We start from the raw sequence: 22,403 nt of genomic DNA on the forward strand, positions 1-22,403 counted from the left end.
GAAAGCGAGGTGAAGACACCGAGAGCTTGACCAGGAAGTGACATCAGAGACGTCGCTTTTCGGGTCACAAGAAGAGGAGGATAGCGGAAGTGTGTCCGCTCTTCTCCTTCCCCTCTACCCGCCGGCACCCACCATGGAGATCCCAGGCAAGTGGAGCTCGGTAAGCATGGCGGGGCGCTGCGGCAGGGGGGAAGCACCAATACCAGGGGTGTGTGAAAACGATCGGGTGGCAGCGGAGCCACCTGAATGCTCTCACCTGACAGGCAGGAGTCTGCCTATCAGTTTCACACACAATCCCGGTGGTTGCAGCCACCTGATTGTGTGTAATACCCTCTGCTGTCAGGTCCGTACAACATACGGACCTGACGGCGAAAGGGTTAAAGCATCACCTATGGATAGTAAATGTCTGTTGCCGTTGCACGGGCATGAACAATTTTAAAGCGTTGCATGTTTGTTATCTATTTACTCAGCGTAATATCATCTTATTTTATATTTTACCAAACAATTGGGCATTATATTATTTTTTGTGCATTAAAATTCAAAAATTTCCCCCAAAAAATTGCATTTGAAAAACTGCTGCACAAATACAGTGTGATTAAAAAAAATTGCAACTCTCACCATTTTATTCTCTAGGGCATCTGCTTTAATAATATATAATGTTTGGTGGTTCTAAGTAATTTTCTTGCCAAAAATACTGATTTTTACATGTAAACAAAAAGTGCCAGAAAGGCTTGGCCTGGGTAATGTGGTACAGGGCTCCACAAAGCCCAGCCGCCAGGTGGCCACGGCAACCAGAAAGCGAGTCCCGCCAGCCCATCCACCACTGGAAGTGGCACCAGGCACCAACAACTCCTTGAGCAGCTGCTCACTGAGCTCCTCACCTTCTCTACTCCAAAGGTCATGTGTCACATGCCTAGAGACCCCCTTTAGAGATCAACGGTTGGCCATCTCTGTCGCCGAAAACCTACTAGTCAAAAAAACAAAAACAAAAAGAACTGCCTCCTAACTTTTTTTAGCTGGCTCCTAAATTCAAAGCAAATTTTCAAGCCCTAATGTGGTATGTTAAAAAGATAGTAATAAGTATTGCTTATAAACCTTTTTTTCTCTAGTTATACATTTGTGCAGATTTGTGCAGCTTTCTCCTCTCCAATTCTCCTGAAGAAGCAGGATAACCCCTGAAACGCACAGATGAAAATAGGATCCCTACATCAAGACTGATGTAAATATAAACGGATTGCCTAAGCTGAATGACTGGTATAAGACACTGTATACAGTGGAACCTTGGATTACGAGCATAATCCGTTCCAGGAGAATGCTTGTAATCCAAAGCACTCGCATATCAAAGCGAGTTTCCCCATAGAAGTCAATGGAAACAAAGATAATTTGTTCCGCATTGACTTCTATTGCATGCAATACCACATGTGGCCAGAGGTGGGGGGGGGAGCCGGAGAGCCTCAGAAATACTCGGGGACCGCTCGGCTAAACTCGGAAACACTCGGGAATGGAGTATTTACAAGTGATTCAGAACGGCTCCGAACCGTTCCAAATGTCACCGGCGCCCCCGCACCTCTGGCCAAATGTGGCACCGCACACCACATTAGCTTGAATTCTGCTCATTTTGCAAGACAACACTCGCAAACCGAGTCAGGATTTTAAAAAAAAGTTGCTCGTCTTTCAAAACGCTCGTTAACCATCCATTAGGACAATTAGAGGCATATTTTGAGCTCAACGTTTAGTTTAGAGGCAGGTAAAAAAAAACAAAAAAAAAAAAAAACCTTCTGGTTCGCATTTCTGATTAGAGCTTTCTGACAGAAAAAAACACAAAACTCTCCTAAACTCGTCTATTATCTCGTCTGTTTTGGCTATGAGACAGGAAGTGAAGGCAAATTTCCACAATGGGACACAGATGGCAAAATAAATGAAAGGGGTTATAATCCTCCCTTACCAGGGTGGATAAAAACTGATCACCAAAAAAAAAAAAAAAAATAACTAAAACAAAATCGAATTTTTTTTCATTTGAATCTGACTTTTTTGATTTAAATCAGATTTTTTTTAAATTTAAAATGGATTTTTTTTGTAATTTTTTATTATTTATTTTAATAAAGTGCTTTTGGAGTAAAAATCTAAATATAGTTTTCCATTTAAGATACATTAATTAGTTTAATCAGCAGGAAATGGAGCTTAGTTATGTAGCATGAGGCTGTATGTTCTTCAATATTTACATTTTTGGTAAACTCATTCAATGAATGAAGCTCTGCAAACTGAGATAACATGCACTGCATTGATGCATTTACACAATTTCACAGTAACCATGAGATAAAACAAAGTTCAGGAATATTCCTTTATCCCATTGTTTTGCAAATCTATGTACTCTACAAACTGTATGATTGAATCGGTTCTGATATCGCTGTTTTACTAACCTGACAGTTTATTATTCTAAATAAGGAACCTTTTTGTTTCTTTTTGTTTGCAAATATTAACGATTCTAACTACCAGCAAGAATAAGTCCTTACATTAAAAAAAACACCTGTCATTTCAGATCCATCATGGCAGCGCCTGTTAGCGGGCATCCACTCACCTGCTACCGCCACGTCCCTCACCTTGTTGTGCCACTGCCGCATCACCAGCCATCCCATTAAAGTGAACGGGACTGTCGGTGAGTCAACAGCGGGTCAGAAGAGGAGCCGCTGCAGGACAGAGATGACAGTTGCTCTTTAAAAGTTATGATTTAAATCGAGTTGATTTAACCATTTCACCCATATCGCCGTACCCGTACGTCGGTATTTTGCCGCTAAATACCGTTGTTATGTCAGCAGCTAGCTGCCATAACCCCGCTATTTTCAGGAACGACGTGCATTTCTCTTTAGGATAAAAGTGGTTTCTGCGGCAGGTTCGCCACGAGATCACTTTTATTGGTGGTGGGAGAGGTGCCCACCCCCCTCCCGATGCGCTCCGGTCTTCTCGGCCACTTACCAGAGCCGTCGGTAGCAGCGGAGGCGATCGTGTCCGCTCCCCTCACTGCCTGGATGCCGATTGAGGGAAAGATGGCCCCCGCTCAGCTCCATAGCACTGGAGGGCGGAAACGACGTCAGATGCCACTTCCGCCCAATGCTCTTAAAGGAAATTTTTTTTTTTTTTTTTTAATTGCACTTTAGTGTAAATATGAGATTTGAGGTCTTTTTGACCCCAGATCACATATTTAAGAGGTCCCGTCATGCTTTTTTTTCTATTACAAGGGATGTTTACATGTAATAGGAGTAAAAGTGACCCAAAATATTTTTTTTAAAAAGACAGTGTCAAAATAAAAAATAAAAAGTAAAATAAATAAATAATAAAAATGTTTTAAAGCGCCCCGTCCTGACGAGTTCGCGCGCAGAAGCGAACGCATAGGTGAGTAGCGCCCGCATATGAAAATGGTGTTCCCCGCCCCGCTATCGTTAGAGTGAGAGAAATAATTCTAGCCCTAGACCTTCTCTGTAACTCAAAACTGGTAACCAGTAGAAATTTTTAAATGTCACCTATGGAGATTTTTAAGGGTAAGTTTGTCACCGTTCCACAAGCGGGCGCAATGTTAAAGCATGACATGTTGGGTATCAATTTACTCTGCATAACATTATCTTTCACAATATAAAAAAAATTGGGCAAACTTTACTGTTGTCTTATTTTTAAATTTAAAAAAGTGGGGTTTTTTTCCCAAAAAAGTGCGCATCTAAGACCGCTGCACAAATACGGTGTGACAGAAAGTATTGCAATGACCGCCATTTTATTCTCTAGGGTGTTAGAAAAAATATATATATAATCTTTGGTGGGTTCTAAGTAATTTTCTAGTAAACACTGAGTCTAAAAAATAGGCTCGGTCCTTAAAGAGGTGGGCCCATTAAAAAAAATAAAAAAAATAAAAGTCAGCAGCTACAAATACTGCAGCTGCTGACTTTTAATTGGACACTTACCTGTCCCAGGGTCCAGCGATGTGGGGGATTGAAGCCCCGCTCGCCTCCCCCTCCGCTCGGCGGCGCCGGCATTGCAACTGTGGGCGCCGGGCTGTGGCTTCACAGCCGGGCACCCACTGCGCATGCACGAGCGGCGCTGCGCGCCGTGATTGGCCGCTCAGTCACCTGGGACCTGTAATGGGTCCCAGGTGATTGACAAGAGGGAGGGAGCAGAGCCGAGTCCTTCCTGGGCCGAGGGGGAAGTGATGTCACCAACCCAGGCACTGAAAGAGGCAGACTACGAGGGACCCCCTAGCAACAGGCATTTAGAGGTGAGTTAAAAAAAATTCCAAATTTTTTTTTTTTTTTTTTTTTAGGAATTTTCATGTATTTTTTTATGTTTTAGGTGGAACATCACTTTAAGTGTTTAAATCAAATCCACCCTGTCCCTTGCTCTATCCAAAATCAACAAAAAAAAATGTTGCCTTTAGTTACATTTTAACTGGTCCTTTCAGGAATTCAGCAGCCAAGAACTGTCCCATGGGTCCTTGATCTTTTAAAAAACTTGTACGCTAAACTTTGGGTTGAAGCTACCAACATCACCAAGACAACACAGATGGATATTTAGTGAAAGCACGATTGTTTAGCTTTAAACTCGATTGAATCTTACTTTCGCTGGACACTTTTTTTTTTATTTATTTATTTATCAGCTTTGCTCTTGATGAAGGCAATAAATGTCTGTACTTTGTACCACAGGCAACGGTCAAATGCTCACTCCTAAAACTTAGTGAAAGGAGTGTCTGAGTCTCACCCACAGAGCTGCACTGTGGAGAGCTGCCACATCTTCCTGTAGTGTCTGGGTTCAGCACAGACCACAAGAGACTCCAAATCTTTACTGCAGCGGCTTTGCTGACTCCTTGTCCAGATGTTCCCAGCCCACGCTGTATAAACACGGCCCAGCCTGAACAATGCAACCCTGAATGAAACGCAGCTTCTCCACATTACAAATGACCTTTCAGATATATCGTTGATTTCACAATAGGACATGAGATGTATATCATACAGAGGAAAACCATACATCAGGCCATAAGGCCACACAGGCGGTCAACTTTATATAGATGTATAGGCAATGGTCCGAAGTATTAGGTCTCATGGGTGAACAGAAACATCAAGTAAATTAAAAGCAGGTATGGCTTGATGAGAGTTGTGTTGTTTTGATCATGAAAGTGGCTTTTTACTCTCCTGTATTGATCCTTCACTACCATTCTGCTTTCGTAACAACTGACGATATAAAATGACATACCTAAGGGACGTACTTCCATCTGCTCTCGCTCCTTTGCTGTTTATACAAAGCCCTAGGGGGGGTGCACACACATATCAGTGACTTGGGCAGCCATAAATCGTCCAATGCAATCTGGCAGCCCAATAGGAGCTCAGGTGAACATTGGGCCCTGTAGCTCTAACATAGGGGGTAATAAATGCCCTTTGGAACGAACTTCTCTGTGGGATACAGGTCATTTTTTATGCTCAGGGAGTGAATTCTTTACCATGCAGGTACCATTTAATTCCATCAGCCAAGAGACAAGATAATGTACAGTTCTGGTCTCCAAACTGCAGCCTGAGGACAGGATGAGGTCCTTTGTTTGCTTTTATCCGCCCTTGGGGCATTATTCCCTCCACTGTCAGCAACAGAAGAGCATAGTTCCTGCCAATGACACCAACAACGGGGCACTATTCCTCCCACTGATACCAATGATGGGGCACTATTCCCCACACTGACACCAATGATGGGGCATGATTCCTCCCACTGATACCAATGATGGGGCACTATTCCTCCCACTGATACCAATCATGGGGCACTATTCCTCCCATTGATACTAATGCGGTCCTTTGCTTGCTTTTATCTGCCCTTGGGGCATTATTCCCTCCACTGGAGCAACAGTGGGGTGTAGTTCCTGCCAATGACAACAACAGGGCACTATTCCTCCCACTAATACCAATGATGGGGCATGATTCCTCCCACTGATTTCAATGATGCGGCACGATTCTTCCCACTGATACCAATGATGGGGCACTATTTCTCCCACTGATTTCAATGATAGGGCACGATTCCTCCCACTGATACCAATGATGGGGCACTATTTCTCCCACTTATACCAATGATGGGGCATGATTCCTCCCACTGATACCAATGATGGGGCATTATTCCTCCCACTGATACCAATGATGGGGCACTATTTCTCCCACTAACACCAATGATGGGGGGCTATTCCTTCCACTGACACCAATGATGGGGGGCTATTCCTTCCACTGACACCAATGATGGAGGCACCATTCCTCCCCCTAATACCAAGGGGAGGGAAGCTGTTTACTACCACTGACACTGTCCCCACATCAACTGAGAGTGTTCAGGCTTGACGATCGGCTGCTTGGGCGTGAGCACTATCAAAAGGGGAAGTTCACTTGCTCATCCAGGCCCCTGGAAGCCCCTTTCTGTAAGAACTCTGAAGCAGGTAGTCAGAGAAATAGTGCAGAATAATGATTATACCTTGCTGGTGAGGTGGGCAATCAGCAAACCCTGACATTTTGCCCTAAATTTGAAAATGTTGATGTCTCTTGCAGACAACTTTAACTTGATTTAGGAAGAAACCTGAATATTTATTCTTTGATTACTGTTATACAAACCAGCATATGAATGATTTGTCTTTTACCCTTATTTACTTAGTCTAAGTCTAATCCTATAGCTAGAGGGACAGGTCACATTATCTCTGAAGGAGACCATAGATATTTGTTTCCAAATTTGGCCTGTTTTGAGCAGATTGGACGACAGTCCAACGACTGTAAGGCAGTGCATGACAGTCCCAAACAAGTGTTCTTGGGGGGGAAACAAACAAACATTCTTGCCCAATTGATATTGTTTTCATTGCCATCAGAATTAGGTTACATTTGGCTCCCTCTTTCTTATCTTTTCTCAGCCTCGTCCTTCAAAAATTGCTTTTGCGACTACAGTGCTCTTGTTTGAGGGAGAAACTGGCCTGAAAAGACATTGTGAGATGATCAGATCAAAAACGTACATCTGGCTAATCTCTAATGTTTATGGCCAGCTTGACAGCTTCTGCTGTCTTCATACACTAGCCTGTCTTCATATACTATATGCTCAGAAGATGTAAGGCAATGGTGTTAATTTACTAAAACTAGAGAGTTGAAAATCTGGTGCAGCTCTGCATAGAAATCAATCAGCTTCCAGTTTTTTTTGTCAAAGCTTAAAGGGGTCGTAAACCTTCGTGTTTTTTCATCTTAATCTGACATCGGCTGCCCCGTAGAGAACAATGGGTGGTCCGATTGGGGCCACCTGAAAAACTGACAGGTGGACCCGATCGGTCCGCTGGTGTGAAAGAGGCCTAATTGAACAAGCTGAAGTTAAAACCTGATTGGCTACCAGGCACGGCTGTACCAGATTTTGCCATTTCCAGTTTTAGTAAGTCAACCCCAACGTTAGACAGTTGTTAGGCAGTTGAAGGGTAGGGCTTCATTACTGGCACATTTATGGAATGGCACCTGCTTAGGAATCTAGTTCTACTACAGCAAAGAGAATCTACCATGGAGGATCTGTGGTTTGTGTCATATGACACTTCATTCATGCTTCTGTATTCCTCTGAGCTTGGTCGGCTAAAAGCCCAGAAAATACACAAACTAACTTTTCAGGGTTATTGATCATTTAATGGCTTGTAACCCTGCAACTCTTGGGCTTTCAATAAAACCAGGGACCAAAGTCTGCAAGGGGCAACAGTGGACTGTCACATTGTGCCAGGCACCAACAGGCCGTGGAGGCTAACTTGTGCTGTTACTATTGTTGCATACCTCCCAACTTTATAAGATGGGAATGAGGGACACCTATTAGCAAATGTATGTAGGCATAGGACACACCCCCTGCCACACCCCCTTAAAGAATTTTACAAAAAATGATTGTTTAAACCCACAAGTGTTTTTTTTTTTACTACTACTATTCCTGTATTTTGGCTTTTGAAATTTACAGATGCAGCAAGTTAGAAATCGGATGAAAGGTTTTGCATTGTAAAACACTTTTTGATAGATAAATAGTGCATTTTATATAGAACTATATAAATCACACCAAAAATGAGGGACAAATAATAAGGAAAGAGGGACTTTGTTCAGTTGTCAGAATAGTGTCTTGTATCAGTGGGAGGAGTAGTGCCCCAAGGGACGGATAAAGGTGGGCAAAGGGCCGCAGTTTGGAGACCACTGATTTAGACAACACGGTGGGAATTTCCGACGGGAAATGTTCGATGTGAGCTTGTTGTCGGAAATTGTGTGTAGGCTCCATCGGACATTTCCTATCGGAATTTCCAACAACAAATATTAAGAGCTGGTTCTCAAATTTTCAGACAAAAAACTTCTGATCGTGCATAATTCCGATCGTGCATACACAATACCGACGCACAAAAGTCCACGCATGCTCAGAATCAAGCAGAAGAGCAGCACTGGCTATTGAACTTTTCTCGGTTCGTCGTACGTGTTGTACGTCACCGCGTTCTTGGCGATTGTAATTTCTGACAACATTTGTGTGACCGTGTGTATGCAAGACAAGTTTGAGCAAACATCCGTCGGAAAAAATTCCACGATTTGGTTGTCGGAATGTCCGATCGTGTGTACGCGGCATTCTTCTACAATTGTTATGGTCTAACCAGAAGCACAAAAAATAAACAAAAAGTTGATAAAAGGTCAGACATTGAGGCAACATGTTATTCATAAGTGAATATTACAATTAAAAAAGGTTATATAAGCAAAGTTCATGTAAGTTCCTATGAAAGCATAATAATCAGGAGTACCCGTTTTGGACAGTGAGTAATGCCCCGTACACACGGTCGGATTTTCCGATGAAAAATGTGTGATAAGACCCTGTTGCCGGAAATTCCGACCGTGTGTGGACTCCATCACACATTTTCCATCGGAATTTCCGACACACAAAGTTTGAGAGCTTGCTATAAAATTTTCCGACAACAAAATCCGTTGTGAGAAATTCCAATCGTGTGTACACAAATCCAACGCACAAAGTGCCACGCATGCTCAGAATAAATTAAGAGACGAAAGCTATTGGCTACTGCCCCCGTTTATAGTGCCGACGTACGTGTTTTACGTCACCGCGTTTAGAACAATCGGATTTTCCGACAACTTTGTGTGACCGTGTGTATGCAAGACAAGTTTGAGCCAATATCCGTCTGAAAAAATCCATGGATTTTGTTGTCGGAATGTCCGATCAATGTCCGACCGTGTGTACGGGGCATTAGAGGAAATTTCCCCACGGACAGTAGTAGAACCTCACAGAGGCTCTAGTTCTTCTCCACTCCATCCAAAACTAAGAAAAAGTTTTGTCTCAGAGTTCTCTAACCCCCCCCCCCCCCCCTTCCCTCTTTATTCCCCCTTTTTTGGCCTATATTCTTAATTGCATTTTTTTTTTTTTTCACATCTCTTGTAGTTCTTGTAATTCAGAAGGAGGTCATCCGACATTAGGAACATGGCGTATGACCTACAGGCTATGGGAGGATTGAAGTATATGAAAATGTGTATGGATATGTGCCTTTGCTGTACGATTGGGATTGTTGATAAAGAGAATGTAGCTCATCATAACTACACCCCCTGCTTTTCAATTTATCATTAGCTAGATTGTGTTTTGTTTGTGTTTTATTATGTATGTATTTTATATAGCAGAGGATCCGCAATTCTTTCAATTTTCCTTGCCTCCGGCTTACTTTTTGTGAACCGTTTTTTTCCTTTTCTTTTTGTGAAAACCTTCAATAAAAAAACAAGTGTTTTGGCTATAGATAGACTTTGTAATAATTTAAAAAATCCCCATCCCTTTCTTTCTTTATTTTCAGTTTTTTGTGCTTTTTAGCAGTTGAATATATAATTCCCACTTAGGCCAAGTAGATATGGGCTTACCAGGCATCACCTATTCTTGATAATGTGAACCTGTTCTGGTCTAAAATGTTCCTAAATTAGCAACGGTGCTTAGGTGCAGGCACCTTTTGAGGTTAGATTTCAAATCGGTCTTTGCATTATTTCCTCGAAGAGGTGCAGCACCTGACAACACTTAAGCCGCGTACACACGAGCAGAATGTCCGACAGAAAAAGTCCGATAGAAGCTTTTCATCGTCTATTCCGATCGTGTGTATGCCTCATCTGACTTTTTTTTAGAAAATTCTGACGGACCTAGAAATGGAACATGTTCTAAATATTTCCATCGGAACCAATCCCTATCGGGAAAACCGCTCGTCTGTATGCTGTTCTGACGGACCAAAAAACAACGCATGTTCTGAAGCAAGTATGAGACGGAAGCTATTGGCTACTGGCTATTGAACTTTCTTTTTCTAGTCCCGTCGTACGTGCTGTACGTCACCGCGTTCTGGATGGTCGGACTTTGGTGTGACCGTGTGTAGGCAACACCGCTTGAATGGAATTCCGTCAAGGAAACCTTCGGAGTTTATTCCGACGGCAAAACCGGTCCTGTGTACGCGGCATAAAGGGCAGCACATGATTTCCAGCTAATGTTATGGTAGAGAGAACTATCAGAGACTGCAGTCATGCAACAGGAGCAGGATATGGATATAGACGGGAGTTATATTGCATGAGACTGCTACTGCTCACAGCTATTACAAAAGGAGCTTTGAAACGCATGTGTGGGTTAGGAATGCATCCCATAAACTTCTCTTTGGTTCCTGTATAAACCTCTAGAACAGTATAATTAGACAGTCATCAATGAAGTATCTTAATCATATCTCTTCCTAAAGATATCATGTCCTGCTTTTGATAAAGTTATGAAACACCTATATGGGGTATTTTCTAAAAGCATCTGGCTTTATAGGAGATGTGGAAAGATGCCTTTGCGATGAGGACGGCTCCAGATGTGTCCAGGAATGTGAACCAACTAACTTAAAGGAAGTCTGTCACAAAGCAAAGCACCTGTGTGCGAAGGGCTGTATTGGAGGTAGCTAGTGTTGTCCCAATACCGATACTAGTATCTGTATCAGTCCTGATACCGAGTAGTTGCAGGAGTACTTGTACTTGTCCAAATGCTCCCGATGCCTAGTCCCATACCTGGACACTCAGGAACAATCGGTGCTACACCGGGGAAGTTATAATCACCAATCTCCCTGTGTGGCTTTCAATAAAGCAGCTGAAAGCCGCGGAGGGGAGAGGAGAAGCACACAGGGAGATCTGTGATTATAACTTCCCCCGCCGCTGCCGCAACGATTGTTCCTGAGTGTCCCCTGTATCCTCCTCTGGCTCCCCTATGTGTCCTCCTCTGTGTTCCTCCGTGGGCTCCTCCGGCCCCCCCCCTCCTCTAGTCCCCATCTGTGTGCTCCTCCGATCCTTCTCTGTCCTCCTCCGGTCCCTTTCTGTGTGCTCCTCAGGTAACCCTCACTTCCGCTACCCCTCCGTGCGCTCCTCCGGTCCCCCCCCTTCCTCCTCCAGTCCCCCTCTGTGTGCTCCTCCGATCATTCCCCGTCCTCCTCTGGTCCCCTTCTGTGTGCTCCTCCGGTAACCCCCCCGCCCCCCTTCCGCTCCCCCTCAGTGCGCTCCTCCGGTCCCCCCCTCCTCCTCCAGTCCCCCTCTGTGTGCTCCTCTGATCCTTCCCTGTCCTCCGATCCCCTTCTGTGTGCTCCTCAGGTAACCCCCCCCCCCCCCCTTCCGCTCCCCCTCCGTGCGCTCCTCCGGTCCCTCCCCTGTCCTCCTCCAATCCCCCTCTGTGTGCTCCTCCGATCATTCCCCGTCCTCCTCTGGTCCCCTTCTGTGTGCTCCTCCGGTAACCCCCCCGCCCCCCTTCCGCTCCCCCTCTGGTCCCCCCCGTTGTCCTCCACTCCCCCTCCGTGTGCTCCTCCGGTCCCCCCCTCCGTCCTCCTCTGGTCCCCACACTGTCCTCCTCCGGTCCCCCCTGTCCCAAATCTTTCAGGATGGAGAGCGGAGGAAGGAGCTGGTAAATCTGTCATTTACCGGCTCCTTCCTTTCTTGAATGCACAGAGTCAGTGATTACTGACTGTCCATTCATAACTGAGCATTGTAAACTGTGTTTCCTTTATGAATGGAGAGGAGCCACTGTCTCCTCTCCATTCATATTCAGTGCAGCTGAGGCTGCTGAGAAAGAGACTGGGGAATCTCTATCCTCAGTCCTTTTCCATGTCTCAAAGGGGAGATGTCAGGGGTCTATTTATTTCTGACATCTCACCAAAGCCTCCCTACCCCCAACAGGGTTGAATAAAAAAACAAAATTAAAAAAAAAGCAAACATTGTCATAAATAAATTTTCTAAAGTAAAATTGTAAAAATAATAACATAAACCCCCCCCCCCCCCCCCCCCAAAAAAAAAAAGCATTGTAAATATCTAGTAGATACAGGTGTAGTAATGCTTTAAAGGGAAAGTGTATAGGAAATGATTCTGATAGAAGTAGCTGTTCCATAATTTGTGTGTTCATCTCTGCCAAGTACTATTTTGTATTACAAATCAGGAAATAGCTACCTCTAGGGTTGTCCCGATAAGACTTTCTTAAGACAGAGTAAAAGCACCGATACTTTTTTGAAGTACTCGCCGATACCGATTATCAATACTTTTTTTTTAATGTCATGTGACAGTGGCACTAATATGCAGCACTGATAGGTGACACTGATGAGGACTGTGTTTTGTTTTTTTTTTACAATTTTATTTCTTAATATAAATATATATATATATATATATATATATATATATATATATATATAAAAAAAATATATATATATATATATATTGTATTCTCAAAGACAAACTGGGACCTGGTATCTGCGTGGTATACCAATTTTAAATCTCAGATATTAATACCCAGTTGGAGATAAAATCCTACTTTCATATACTATTGCCTTTAGAAGTTCCATCCAGGAAATAACTGCATCTGGGCAAACATACTCTTTTCTATATACCAAAAATGTAAATTTTAACTAGAGATGCACCAAAATTTCGGCAGCCAAAAATGGTGTTTTCAGCACTTTGCCGATAAAGAAAAAGGTGCCGATAATGACGCAGAAAACACATGTGATTTTACAGTGCTTACTCAAAAAACACTTAAAAACGTAACACGGGTGCATTACTAATGCAATCTTGTTGCATTTTTAATGCATTTCAATGGGGAGGTGCGTTTTTGGTGCAGTTTTTTTAACTGACCAAGGATGCAGCAAGCAAGATTTTTAGCACTGCAACAGAAATGCAACGGACCAGTGTGAAGACATACATAGGATTTAAAAGGGATGCATTTTTCTTGAAATTTTCTTGCGCTAAAGGTGCCGATAATGGCCGACAATAAATTCATATTCATTTAAATTCATGATATTAATTAAAAAGTTGAATATAATATCATCATATATAAAAATGTATATTTAAGAAAAAAATTAAAAATTCAGTTTCGACCAAGTGCATCCTGAATTTTTGTTTTAGGCACTAAAATTTCCATTCGGTGGACCTCTAATTTTTATCACGTTTCATTTATCATGACTGTGGCACATCTTATAAAAGTAGTGGGCCATGTCAAGCCAACCATCAATGCAGAGCAAATTTAGATGAAATGCCCAATATAGTAGTGCTGATATGTACTGTTCTGTGCTAAACTGGTCCACCTTTAATGAAAATACAATTCACCACTGTTATGTGTGAGGGTAGATGAATCCAGAGTTGACTGCACTGGACGGATCCAAACCTCTCTTCACTAAGCCCAGGTTCACACTATAATGCGCTGCGGACCGCACAGGAGCGCTGTGCGTCCCTGTTCACCGTTTCAGGGATGAATCAGGGCTGATTCTATGCCTTAATTCGGCCTTGAAACGCAGCCAAAGACGCACAGCGTTTTTGTGCAGTGCGCACCGCAGCCGCCCCGGAGATATGTGAACCGGCTCCACAGGGAGCCAGTCACATTCTCCTGCTATGCGAATTAGAGGTGCGGAAACGCACCTCTAATTCGCATAGGTGTGAACCCGGGCTAAATGCCCGGTTACTGAATCCGCTGCTTCCTGCATTAGATGTGGCTTCTCTGAAGCTGGATATATGCATATGTTTTGGTCCTGCCCTGTCCGCCTTTTGGAGGGACCTATTTTCTTTTTTTGAAAACACACTACAAATACAGGTGCCTCGCACCCTGGAGGTTGGACTATTGGGTGTGTTGAATGACTTTATACACAGGACTAATACTTGTATTCTTGTCCGTATAATATTGTTTTATGCTAGAAAGTTAATTTTGATGCAATGGAAGACTGCAACTGCTCCAGATGTTCAAATATTGTACTGTATGTTGAATAAAGTTATACCAATTTTTAAATTGGTCTATAAGGGCAGGTCCTGCCCAAAAAAATTCACAAAGATTTGGCAGCCCTGGCTTGATATAGCAGACTCCTTTTGGAAGGACACTCCACTCTCTCAACCATAACTGACCATGGCCTCCCCTGGACAAGTTTTGGTGTCTATGACAGGCCGTTGTCTCAGGGTTGGCTGCCCTTTTGGTTACCACAATTGAAGGGGCGAGGGAGGTGAGGCTGGACTAAGTTTGTTTCTTTGTGTGAAAGTGTTGAGGTGTTTGTGCGTGGCGTGAATGTTGTGTGAACAGAAGTATCTCCACTGTTTATTGCACTAAGATCTACAGCAGTTGGGCCCTACGTGGCCCACACTTATTAACCTCTTATACCTACTAAAAGTTTATTCCTCCATTGAGGAATTTGGAAGTAAGATATACAACTATATCAGTTGGCCCTGTTGGGCTATTGTAATTTCTTTTCTTTTAATGTATGAACCTGTACACTATTTTCTATCAAAATAAATAAAAACAATAAAAAAAAAAAAAAAATGCCCGGTTACTGGTAAAACACATATTGGAACACCACGTCATTAACTGACTTTAATACAGTATCTCACAAAAGTGAGTACACCCCTCACATTTTTGTAAATATTTTATTGTCTTTTCATGTGACAACACTGAAGAAATGACACTTTGCTACAATGTAAAGTAGTGAGTGTACAACTTGTATAACAGTGTAAACTTGCTATCAAAAGTGAGTACACCCCTAAGTGAAAATTACCAAATTAGGCCCAATTAGCTATTTTCCCTCCCCGGTGTCATTTGACTCGTTAGTGTTACAAGGTGTGAATGGGGAGCAGGTGTGTTAAATTTGGTGTTATCGCTCTCACTCTCTCATACTGTTCACTGGAAGTTCAACATGGCACCTCATGGCAAGAACTCTGAGGATCTGCAAAAAAGAATTGTTGCTCTACATAAAGATGGCCTAGGCTATAAGAAGATTGCCAAGACCCTGAAACTGAGCTGAAGCACAGTGGCCAAGACCATAGAGTGGTTTAACAGGACAGGTTCCACTCAGAACAGGCCTCACCATGGTTGACCAAAGAAGTTGAGTGCACGTGCTCAGCGTCATATCCAGAGGTTGTCTTTGGGAAATAGACGTATGATTGCTGCCAGCATTGCTGCAGAGGTTGAAGGAGTGGGGGCCATACTCCGCACATTGCATCAAATTGGTCTGCATGGCTGTCATCCCAGAAGGAAGCCTCTTCTAAAGGTGATGCACAAGAAAGCCCGCAAACAGTTTGCTGAAGACAAGCAGACTAAGGACACGGATTACTGGAACCATGTCCTGTGGTCTGATGAGACCAAGATAAAGCTATTTGGTTAAGATTGCATCAAGCGTGTGTGGTGGCAACCAGGTTAGGAGTACAAAGACAAGTGTGTCTTGTCTACAGTCAAACATGGTGGTGGGAGTGTCATGGTCTGGGGCTGCATGAGTGCTGCCTGCACTGGAGAGCTACAGTTCATTGAGGGAACCATGAATGCCAACATGTACTGTGACATACTGAAGCAGAGCATGATTCCCTCACTTCGGAGACTGGGCCGCAGGGCAGTATCTCAACATGATAACGACCCCAAACACACCTCCAAGACGACCACTGCCTTGCTAAAGAAGCTGACGGTAAAGGTGATGGACTGGCCAAGCATGTCTCCGGACCTAAACCCTATTGAGCATATCCTCAAACTGAAGGTGGAGGAGCGCAAGGTCTCTAACATCCACCAGGTCCGTGATGTCGTCATGGAGCAGTGGAAGAGGACTCCAGTGGCAACCTGTGAAGTTTTGATGAACTCCATGCCCAAGAGGGTTAAGGCAGCGCTGGAAAATAATGGTGGCCACACAAAATATTGACACTTTGGGGCCAGTTTAGACATTTTCACTTAAGGGTGTACTCACTTCTGTTACCAGAGATTTAGACATTAATGGCTGTGTGTTGAGTTTTTTGAAGGGACAGCAAATTTACACTGTTATACAAGATATACACTCACTACTTTACATTGTAGCAAAGTGTCATTTCTTCAGTGTTGTCACATGAAAAGATGTAATAAAATATTTACAAAAATGTGAGGGGTGTACTCACTTTTGTGAGATACTGTATATATTTATGATGTTAAACTATCAACAACATATAGGGGGGGAAGAAATGGCACGGAGGTCCGTCTCTTCACAGCGCATGCACCGATTACATCATCGGCGCACTACAAGTGAAATATCTCCTAAACGGCGCACGTTTAGGAGATATTTCCACTACCTATAGGTAAGCCTTATTATAGACTTATCTATAGGTAAAAGTCACTACCTAGGGTTTACAACCTCTTTAATGGCTGTGTGTTGAGTTATTTTGAGGGGACAGCAAATTTACACTGTTATACAAGCTGTACACTCACTACTTTGCATTGTAGCAAAGTGTCATTTCTTCAGTGTTGTCACATGAAAAGATATAGTAAAATATTTACAAAAAATGTGAGGGGTGTACTCATATTTGTGAGATCCTGTACATACATACATACACATCTACACACACACACGCAAGCACATTTTTTAACACAAGATTCACACGGGTTTCACAGAGGATTCACACATTTTTCTAATTGTATTAAATTGGGAAAATGTGTGCATCCTAGGTGAAAGCTGTTTGTATTTTGTGTGAAAGTATTCATGAATAGGCCCCTAATTGTTTATGACATAACTTCCAGGTCTATGTGCAACAACTAGAATTGTGGTCCCTGTGTAATCCAGTCTTTCTTATTGGTTGGTCATGGCAGAGGAGGCCCAATATAGGAAAGACACTCCAAGCTTCCAAGCTGCAACATGAGCTTTTCCTGCTCTATTCCTGCATAAGTTGTCTTGTTGATAAACCTGGTACAGTGGAGGGGGGAAGAGCCCAAAGTACAGTACCAAAAATGAATCACTATACTGCAAATTGGTATATTGGGACAAATGTCTGTAAAATTGTTTTATTTAGTTATTTCAACAGCTTTTTTTGCGGAAAATATTGGAAATAAACCTTTAATACAGGGTGTGAAGTTACAATACAATGTTATGTTCATGTCTGTTTTTAATGAGAGTTTAGGAATGAAGGTTGTTGGGATATAAGGAACATGTCAGCCTGTATCTATGCACATAAAGTGGAATAGAACAAGTGCCAGGTGGGAGGAAAGTGGTCCATCATGCACATGCACAAATGAGACACCATTTATACTCAGTTCTGACAGCTACAGCAACTCGCCATCTGCCACTCTTTAGCCACATGGTGTCCTCATAGAAGACAATGATCTAATAAATGGGTCACCAGAAGACACATACAGTTGAGGCTTTTCGAGGAGGGGGGAGAAGTGAGTAGACTGGCTAGAAAGCCTTGTCAGTCATTTTTGTTACTACAGTGTAACTCCCCGGGCCTCAACTGTGTCACGATGCAACTATACCTGTTTAGGGAGCTTGCAGTCCATTCTGCCACACATTTGGCCATCTACAGGCCAAACTTTGACAAAAATGGGCCATCTAGGTATTGATGACAGGCCGTATACAGTAGTTCTGAGGACAACAGCCAAGACTGAACAAGCCCTATACATGTACAACTAAAACTGTTGCCCTTTGCATTCCAATAAAAATTATATCAGTACAGATCAATTCTGAGCAGGAAGGTTTGAAGCATCCCCACACAAGTTCATCATCGGAAGAGAAGGTCTCCAACAGTCTTCCTCTGTTAATAATCTGCATGTATCCAGACACTTTTTCTTGGCTCATTAGCTTTTGGCTGGTAAAACACAAACTGAGGATTATTGCTTGGAGGTATTTTCAGGATCAGAAAGAAGATGCTAATATGTCCAAGATTTGGCATTATTTATCTAATGTCTCTGTATTTAGAATGTGATAACTCTGTTTTTGTGTATTATGATTATTGTTTAAAGCTATAATTATTCTAAATACTCAAAAAGAGCTACTTTTAGGGGTGCATTCACACTTGCAAATGCACCTGCACAGCGATTAGATGCGAGGACCCCAGCGGGGGTTCCCATGATAAGCTGCGAGAGCCAGCCCCTATTGGAAGCATGGGAGGGCTGCCGGCTCATATGGAATCACATGTGTATGGGTTGATCACTTGCATGTGACTGCTGCATAAACGACTGATTACAGGTGAGTGGACATGATTAGATGCAAGAGCCAGCCCTATTGGAAGCAAGGGTAGGCCAATGACTCCTTAAGCTAATCATGCCAATCGCCTGTAATCAATCACTCATGCAGCAGTCACATGCGAGTGATCAGCCCACCCGCATGTGATCACTGTATGAGCAATTCCATATGAGCCGGCAGCCTTGCATTGCTTTCAATGGGGCTGTCTCTCACAGCAAAATTGCAGAAACCCCTGCTGAGGTTCTTACATCTATTCGCCATGCAGGTGCATATTCACGTGTGAATGCAAATTTTTACTAGTGTTGATTAAACTTCCATTTCAGTATTCTGTGATTCAGAACTAGTTCACACTGCGTGTGTGTTGATGCATGTTTTATGTTGCGTTTCGTTGGCACATTCATATGAATGGATTGCCCAATGCACTAAAACTGCGCCAAGGAAGTCCTTTTTCTTTTGTTTTAAAAACACACTGCACCAGTACATTGTGAACATGCTTTCTGATGCACTAAAATGCATGTGCATTAGCAAGGTACATCGGGGTGCCATTAAAGCGTATCCATGGTCAAAATTAAAAAATCATGTATTCATTTTTACTTTGTAGTTCACATATTTCTAGCCTACTCCTATTAGTCTGAACGATCTTGAAGTTTGCAAATATCCTCACACTTTTACTTCCTAAGAACTCTGTGACATGTTTACTATGCCTTGCGAGTTGGCCCTGCTGTGCTACACTTTTCGCACAGCCCGTCTTATGAACTACAGAAGTGCTGCTTGCAGGCACCAAGTACCTTGGGATATGTAGTCCTTAGAAATCAAAAGTAAACAGCAGAGGAGAAGTTGCAAAGCAGGCAGGGAATCCACGAAGTTGGATAAAAGTATTGCTTTTACAAATATAAAATGAAAGTGTATGCTGCGACTATGGCAGTGCAACGCAACTACAATAAGGACACGCTGCGGGACCGCATGCAAATTTCTGTGCTTTCCTTTGGTGCACTGACGTGAACAGGGCCCCAGTCTCTCTCTCAGCCAAAACGAGAGACTTTAAAAATGGCTGTGCATAATAGAGACACGACGAGCAATGCATGAACAAGGTGCACAGGGGTGAAACAGCAGCTCATACAGCAGACCTGCACTAGAGGCCAGAGATTATAGAAGCCCTCAACCAAATAATTGATTGTATGACTCTAGGAGACAGGATACAACAAAAATGTAATGAAACAATCCAGATTGCAAAGAAAGTGCAAAAAAAAAGGCTATTGGGGACTTTCCAAAAGAAAGAAAAAAGCCGAACACCATACCTGGCGGTACCTGAAGCGTGTGATAGATCAGCAGCATACCAAAAAGGGTAGGACAAGCATCAACAGCTGCCAGGCCTATGGTGGCTGGAGGGGCACAGTCTGGCTTTCAAAAATATTATGCTTTATTTATCAGCAGAATCTTTTACACTCAGTAAATGGTTATACTTTTGAAGGCATTTGGGTATGTGGTTGATGTTAATAATAACAATATTTCACAAGCCATCAAGTGTTAGGGCTAATATGCTATCAGGTTATGATGGGTGCATATTTATAAAATCAGTGAATGCACTATTCACCAAATATTGTCTGTAGGTGAATCTTTCAGGTGCAGGTGTTTAACATGACAGTTATTGATTCACAATCGGTGAAAAACCGTTGAAAGTCACATATACTGCTTTATAACTATGCCCCCTAGTATCATTGAACAGCTGTCACCTTGCAATTCAAAGTATGCCGTATCAGACATTTACAAAGGTTATTGCAACACCAAATTCATTTCTGTGCAGGTTTTACAGTGACCTACCATGACCTATAAAAAGGCATACAATGTCACCTGCATAGTGAAATAACCTTTAGAAAAATGGCGTTCCTCGTATGATTGACCCTAATATGATTCAATTTTATAAGTATATTGCATAGAAACTTCCCTGGCTCAGTACATCTTCTATATCCTGGGAAGGAAACGTGGGCAGTTGGTACACACCAGCATTAGAGTAGCCGCAACAGAGACAGTTACCCAAATCCTGACCATCTGCATTTTTTAAAAATGTCATACTTGGTGGTTAGGCTTGGAACACAGGTAAAAGATATGAATTCAAACCGATTACCTCTTAAAGGGTCAGTCCACTACCAACTGATATTACAGTCATGTGTGGACCCCAGGGGACAGAAATACCCACTGGTTTCTGATATCGCTTGCATACTCCGGAAGCCAGATTTTCCCTGTCATGCAAAACAAATAAAAAAATAAAACAAGGAGAGTGAGACACCCTGGTGGTCATCATGTCAGGCGGGCAGACCTAGGAACTCAGGTGCAAGATTTTTGCCATTGGGGTTCAACCTGAAGGATTTAACCCGCTGGCATCAACCCTAAAAATTAGATGTCGCTTTTGGGTGGGCACATCAGATTACAAAATGTACATGCCATTGCAACATTTACTCACCTTCATTTTGCTGGGTATGGCCTCCAGGACTTGCTGCAGCGCCTCCAATATGATAGGAGAAGCGTCTTGATTGGAATTGCTTAGCATAGGATCCTGGCTCCTCTCGGGGGCATGTTGGTGGGTAGGTGTAAGCAGTGCTCCTGGGCCGGTTTACCTGCATGTTTGCAGGGTGAAGGGGACAGACCTGTGTCCCTTTAACTGGCAGCTCAACCTCTCCCCTCTGACCATATGGGAAGCCAGGAGAGAGGTCTGGCTGAACAGACATGGAGAGGGTTCAGGCATTGGTAAATGGACATGGGCAGAAAGTAGAGTCAGGAGCCTAATTACACAACACCAGCCTATTCCTTGCTCCTCTTTCCTTATGCCGGATGCTGCGTGATGAAATCTTGATTTAAATATTTAGAAGTGGTCTTCCTTTTGCCAGTAAAAAAAAATGCAGTATTCCTATAATCCAAGGTATTGCTGCATCAGCAAGCAGCTGCCTCACAGGGATATCACAGTGGAGTGAGACAGATGCTGCAGTACACAAGCAAAGCCAGGCAATTCCTGTCGCGAGATGGTCTGTGGGCTCTTCTGTAACGCCACAGATCAGTCAGATAGTATTTCCAAGCCCATCCTGGAGGGGCTCTGTCCACTGCTCCACCATCCTCCCACTGGCTTCCTTGGGTTTTTTTAGCCTGATGGCTAATCCATCACTCCCCCCCCCCCCCCCCCTTATTCCTCCACAATAAGCAGACTGCTTTGCCTGGAGGAAGGTCAGCTCCTGTATGAATTAACACCTTGTCCTCAGCTGTCCTTAAATCATTTGCAGGACTGGGCACCCAAAAACAGCACCTCGTCAAGGTGCCACCTCTACCTCCGAATGCTGCCAGCACCCTTGGGTGCAACAATCATGCCTTCTGTTCAAGGCAAGCACACCTCACTCAGGCTCAGTCTGCAATATCCTTTGTTCTCTCTGCTTTTGCTAGTGATGGTTTTGGCTTGCAAACACACTCCTGCCTGCAGTTTTTTCTCCTCTTCTCTCTCTTTTTTTTTTTTTTACTGTGTATGTGAAATCTGACTCGCTTTCCTTTGCCGTTGGATTTCACGTCAGATGTATTTAAAATCTGGTCTGGATTTTCCCCTTGCACATGGCTTTGCCCACCCCCCCCCCCCCCCCATCTCACAGGAATACTGTCTATAGCTTTTTTTTTTTTTTTCATGACTTATGCAGCATCCTGCCTTATTAATGCTATTAACCACTTCTCTGCGGCTGCTGTAGTGTAAGGTATATAGTGGTAGAGCTATGATATGGCCGCATCTGGTACCAAGAAGGGTGAAGAACGCCTTATAGAGATGTACTAGGTAAATGAAAGCAGACCCTAGGAGAAGGAGAAGAGAGGCTGGATGGGATACCATCCCAATATAGCTCCCTGCAATGCCCCCGAGAATCAGTCGACAAGAGGAATATCCTCCACATAGAAATAGCAGTTAACATCTGTTTCTGTGCTGGAT

General features: G+C 43.2%; 1 protein-coding gene across 1 annotated transcript in view; it reads right to left on the minus strand.

The window, feature by feature from the left end:
* The window catches only part of FGD1 (FYVE, RhoGEF and PH domain containing 1), a 247,924-nt gene extending 225,880 nt beyond the window's left edge, over positions 1-22,044 (minus strand). Inside the window, exon 1 of the mRNA XM_073600187.1 lies at positions 20,910-22,044. Coding sequence (XP_073456288.1) covers positions 20,910-21,174 — 265 coding nt within the window. The 5' untranslated portion in view covers positions 21,175-22,044. The remainder of the gene's footprint in view (positions 1-20,909) is intronic.
* Positions 22,045-22,403: the final 359 nt, after the last annotated feature.

Source organism: Aquarana catesbeiana, linkage group LG09, assembly GCF_042186555.1.
Source record: "Aquarana catesbeiana isolate 2022-GZ linkage group LG09, ASM4218655v1, whole genome shotgun sequence".
Taxonomy (NCBI): domain Eukaryota; kingdom Metazoa; phylum Chordata; class Amphibia; order Anura; family Ranidae; genus Aquarana; species Aquarana catesbeiana.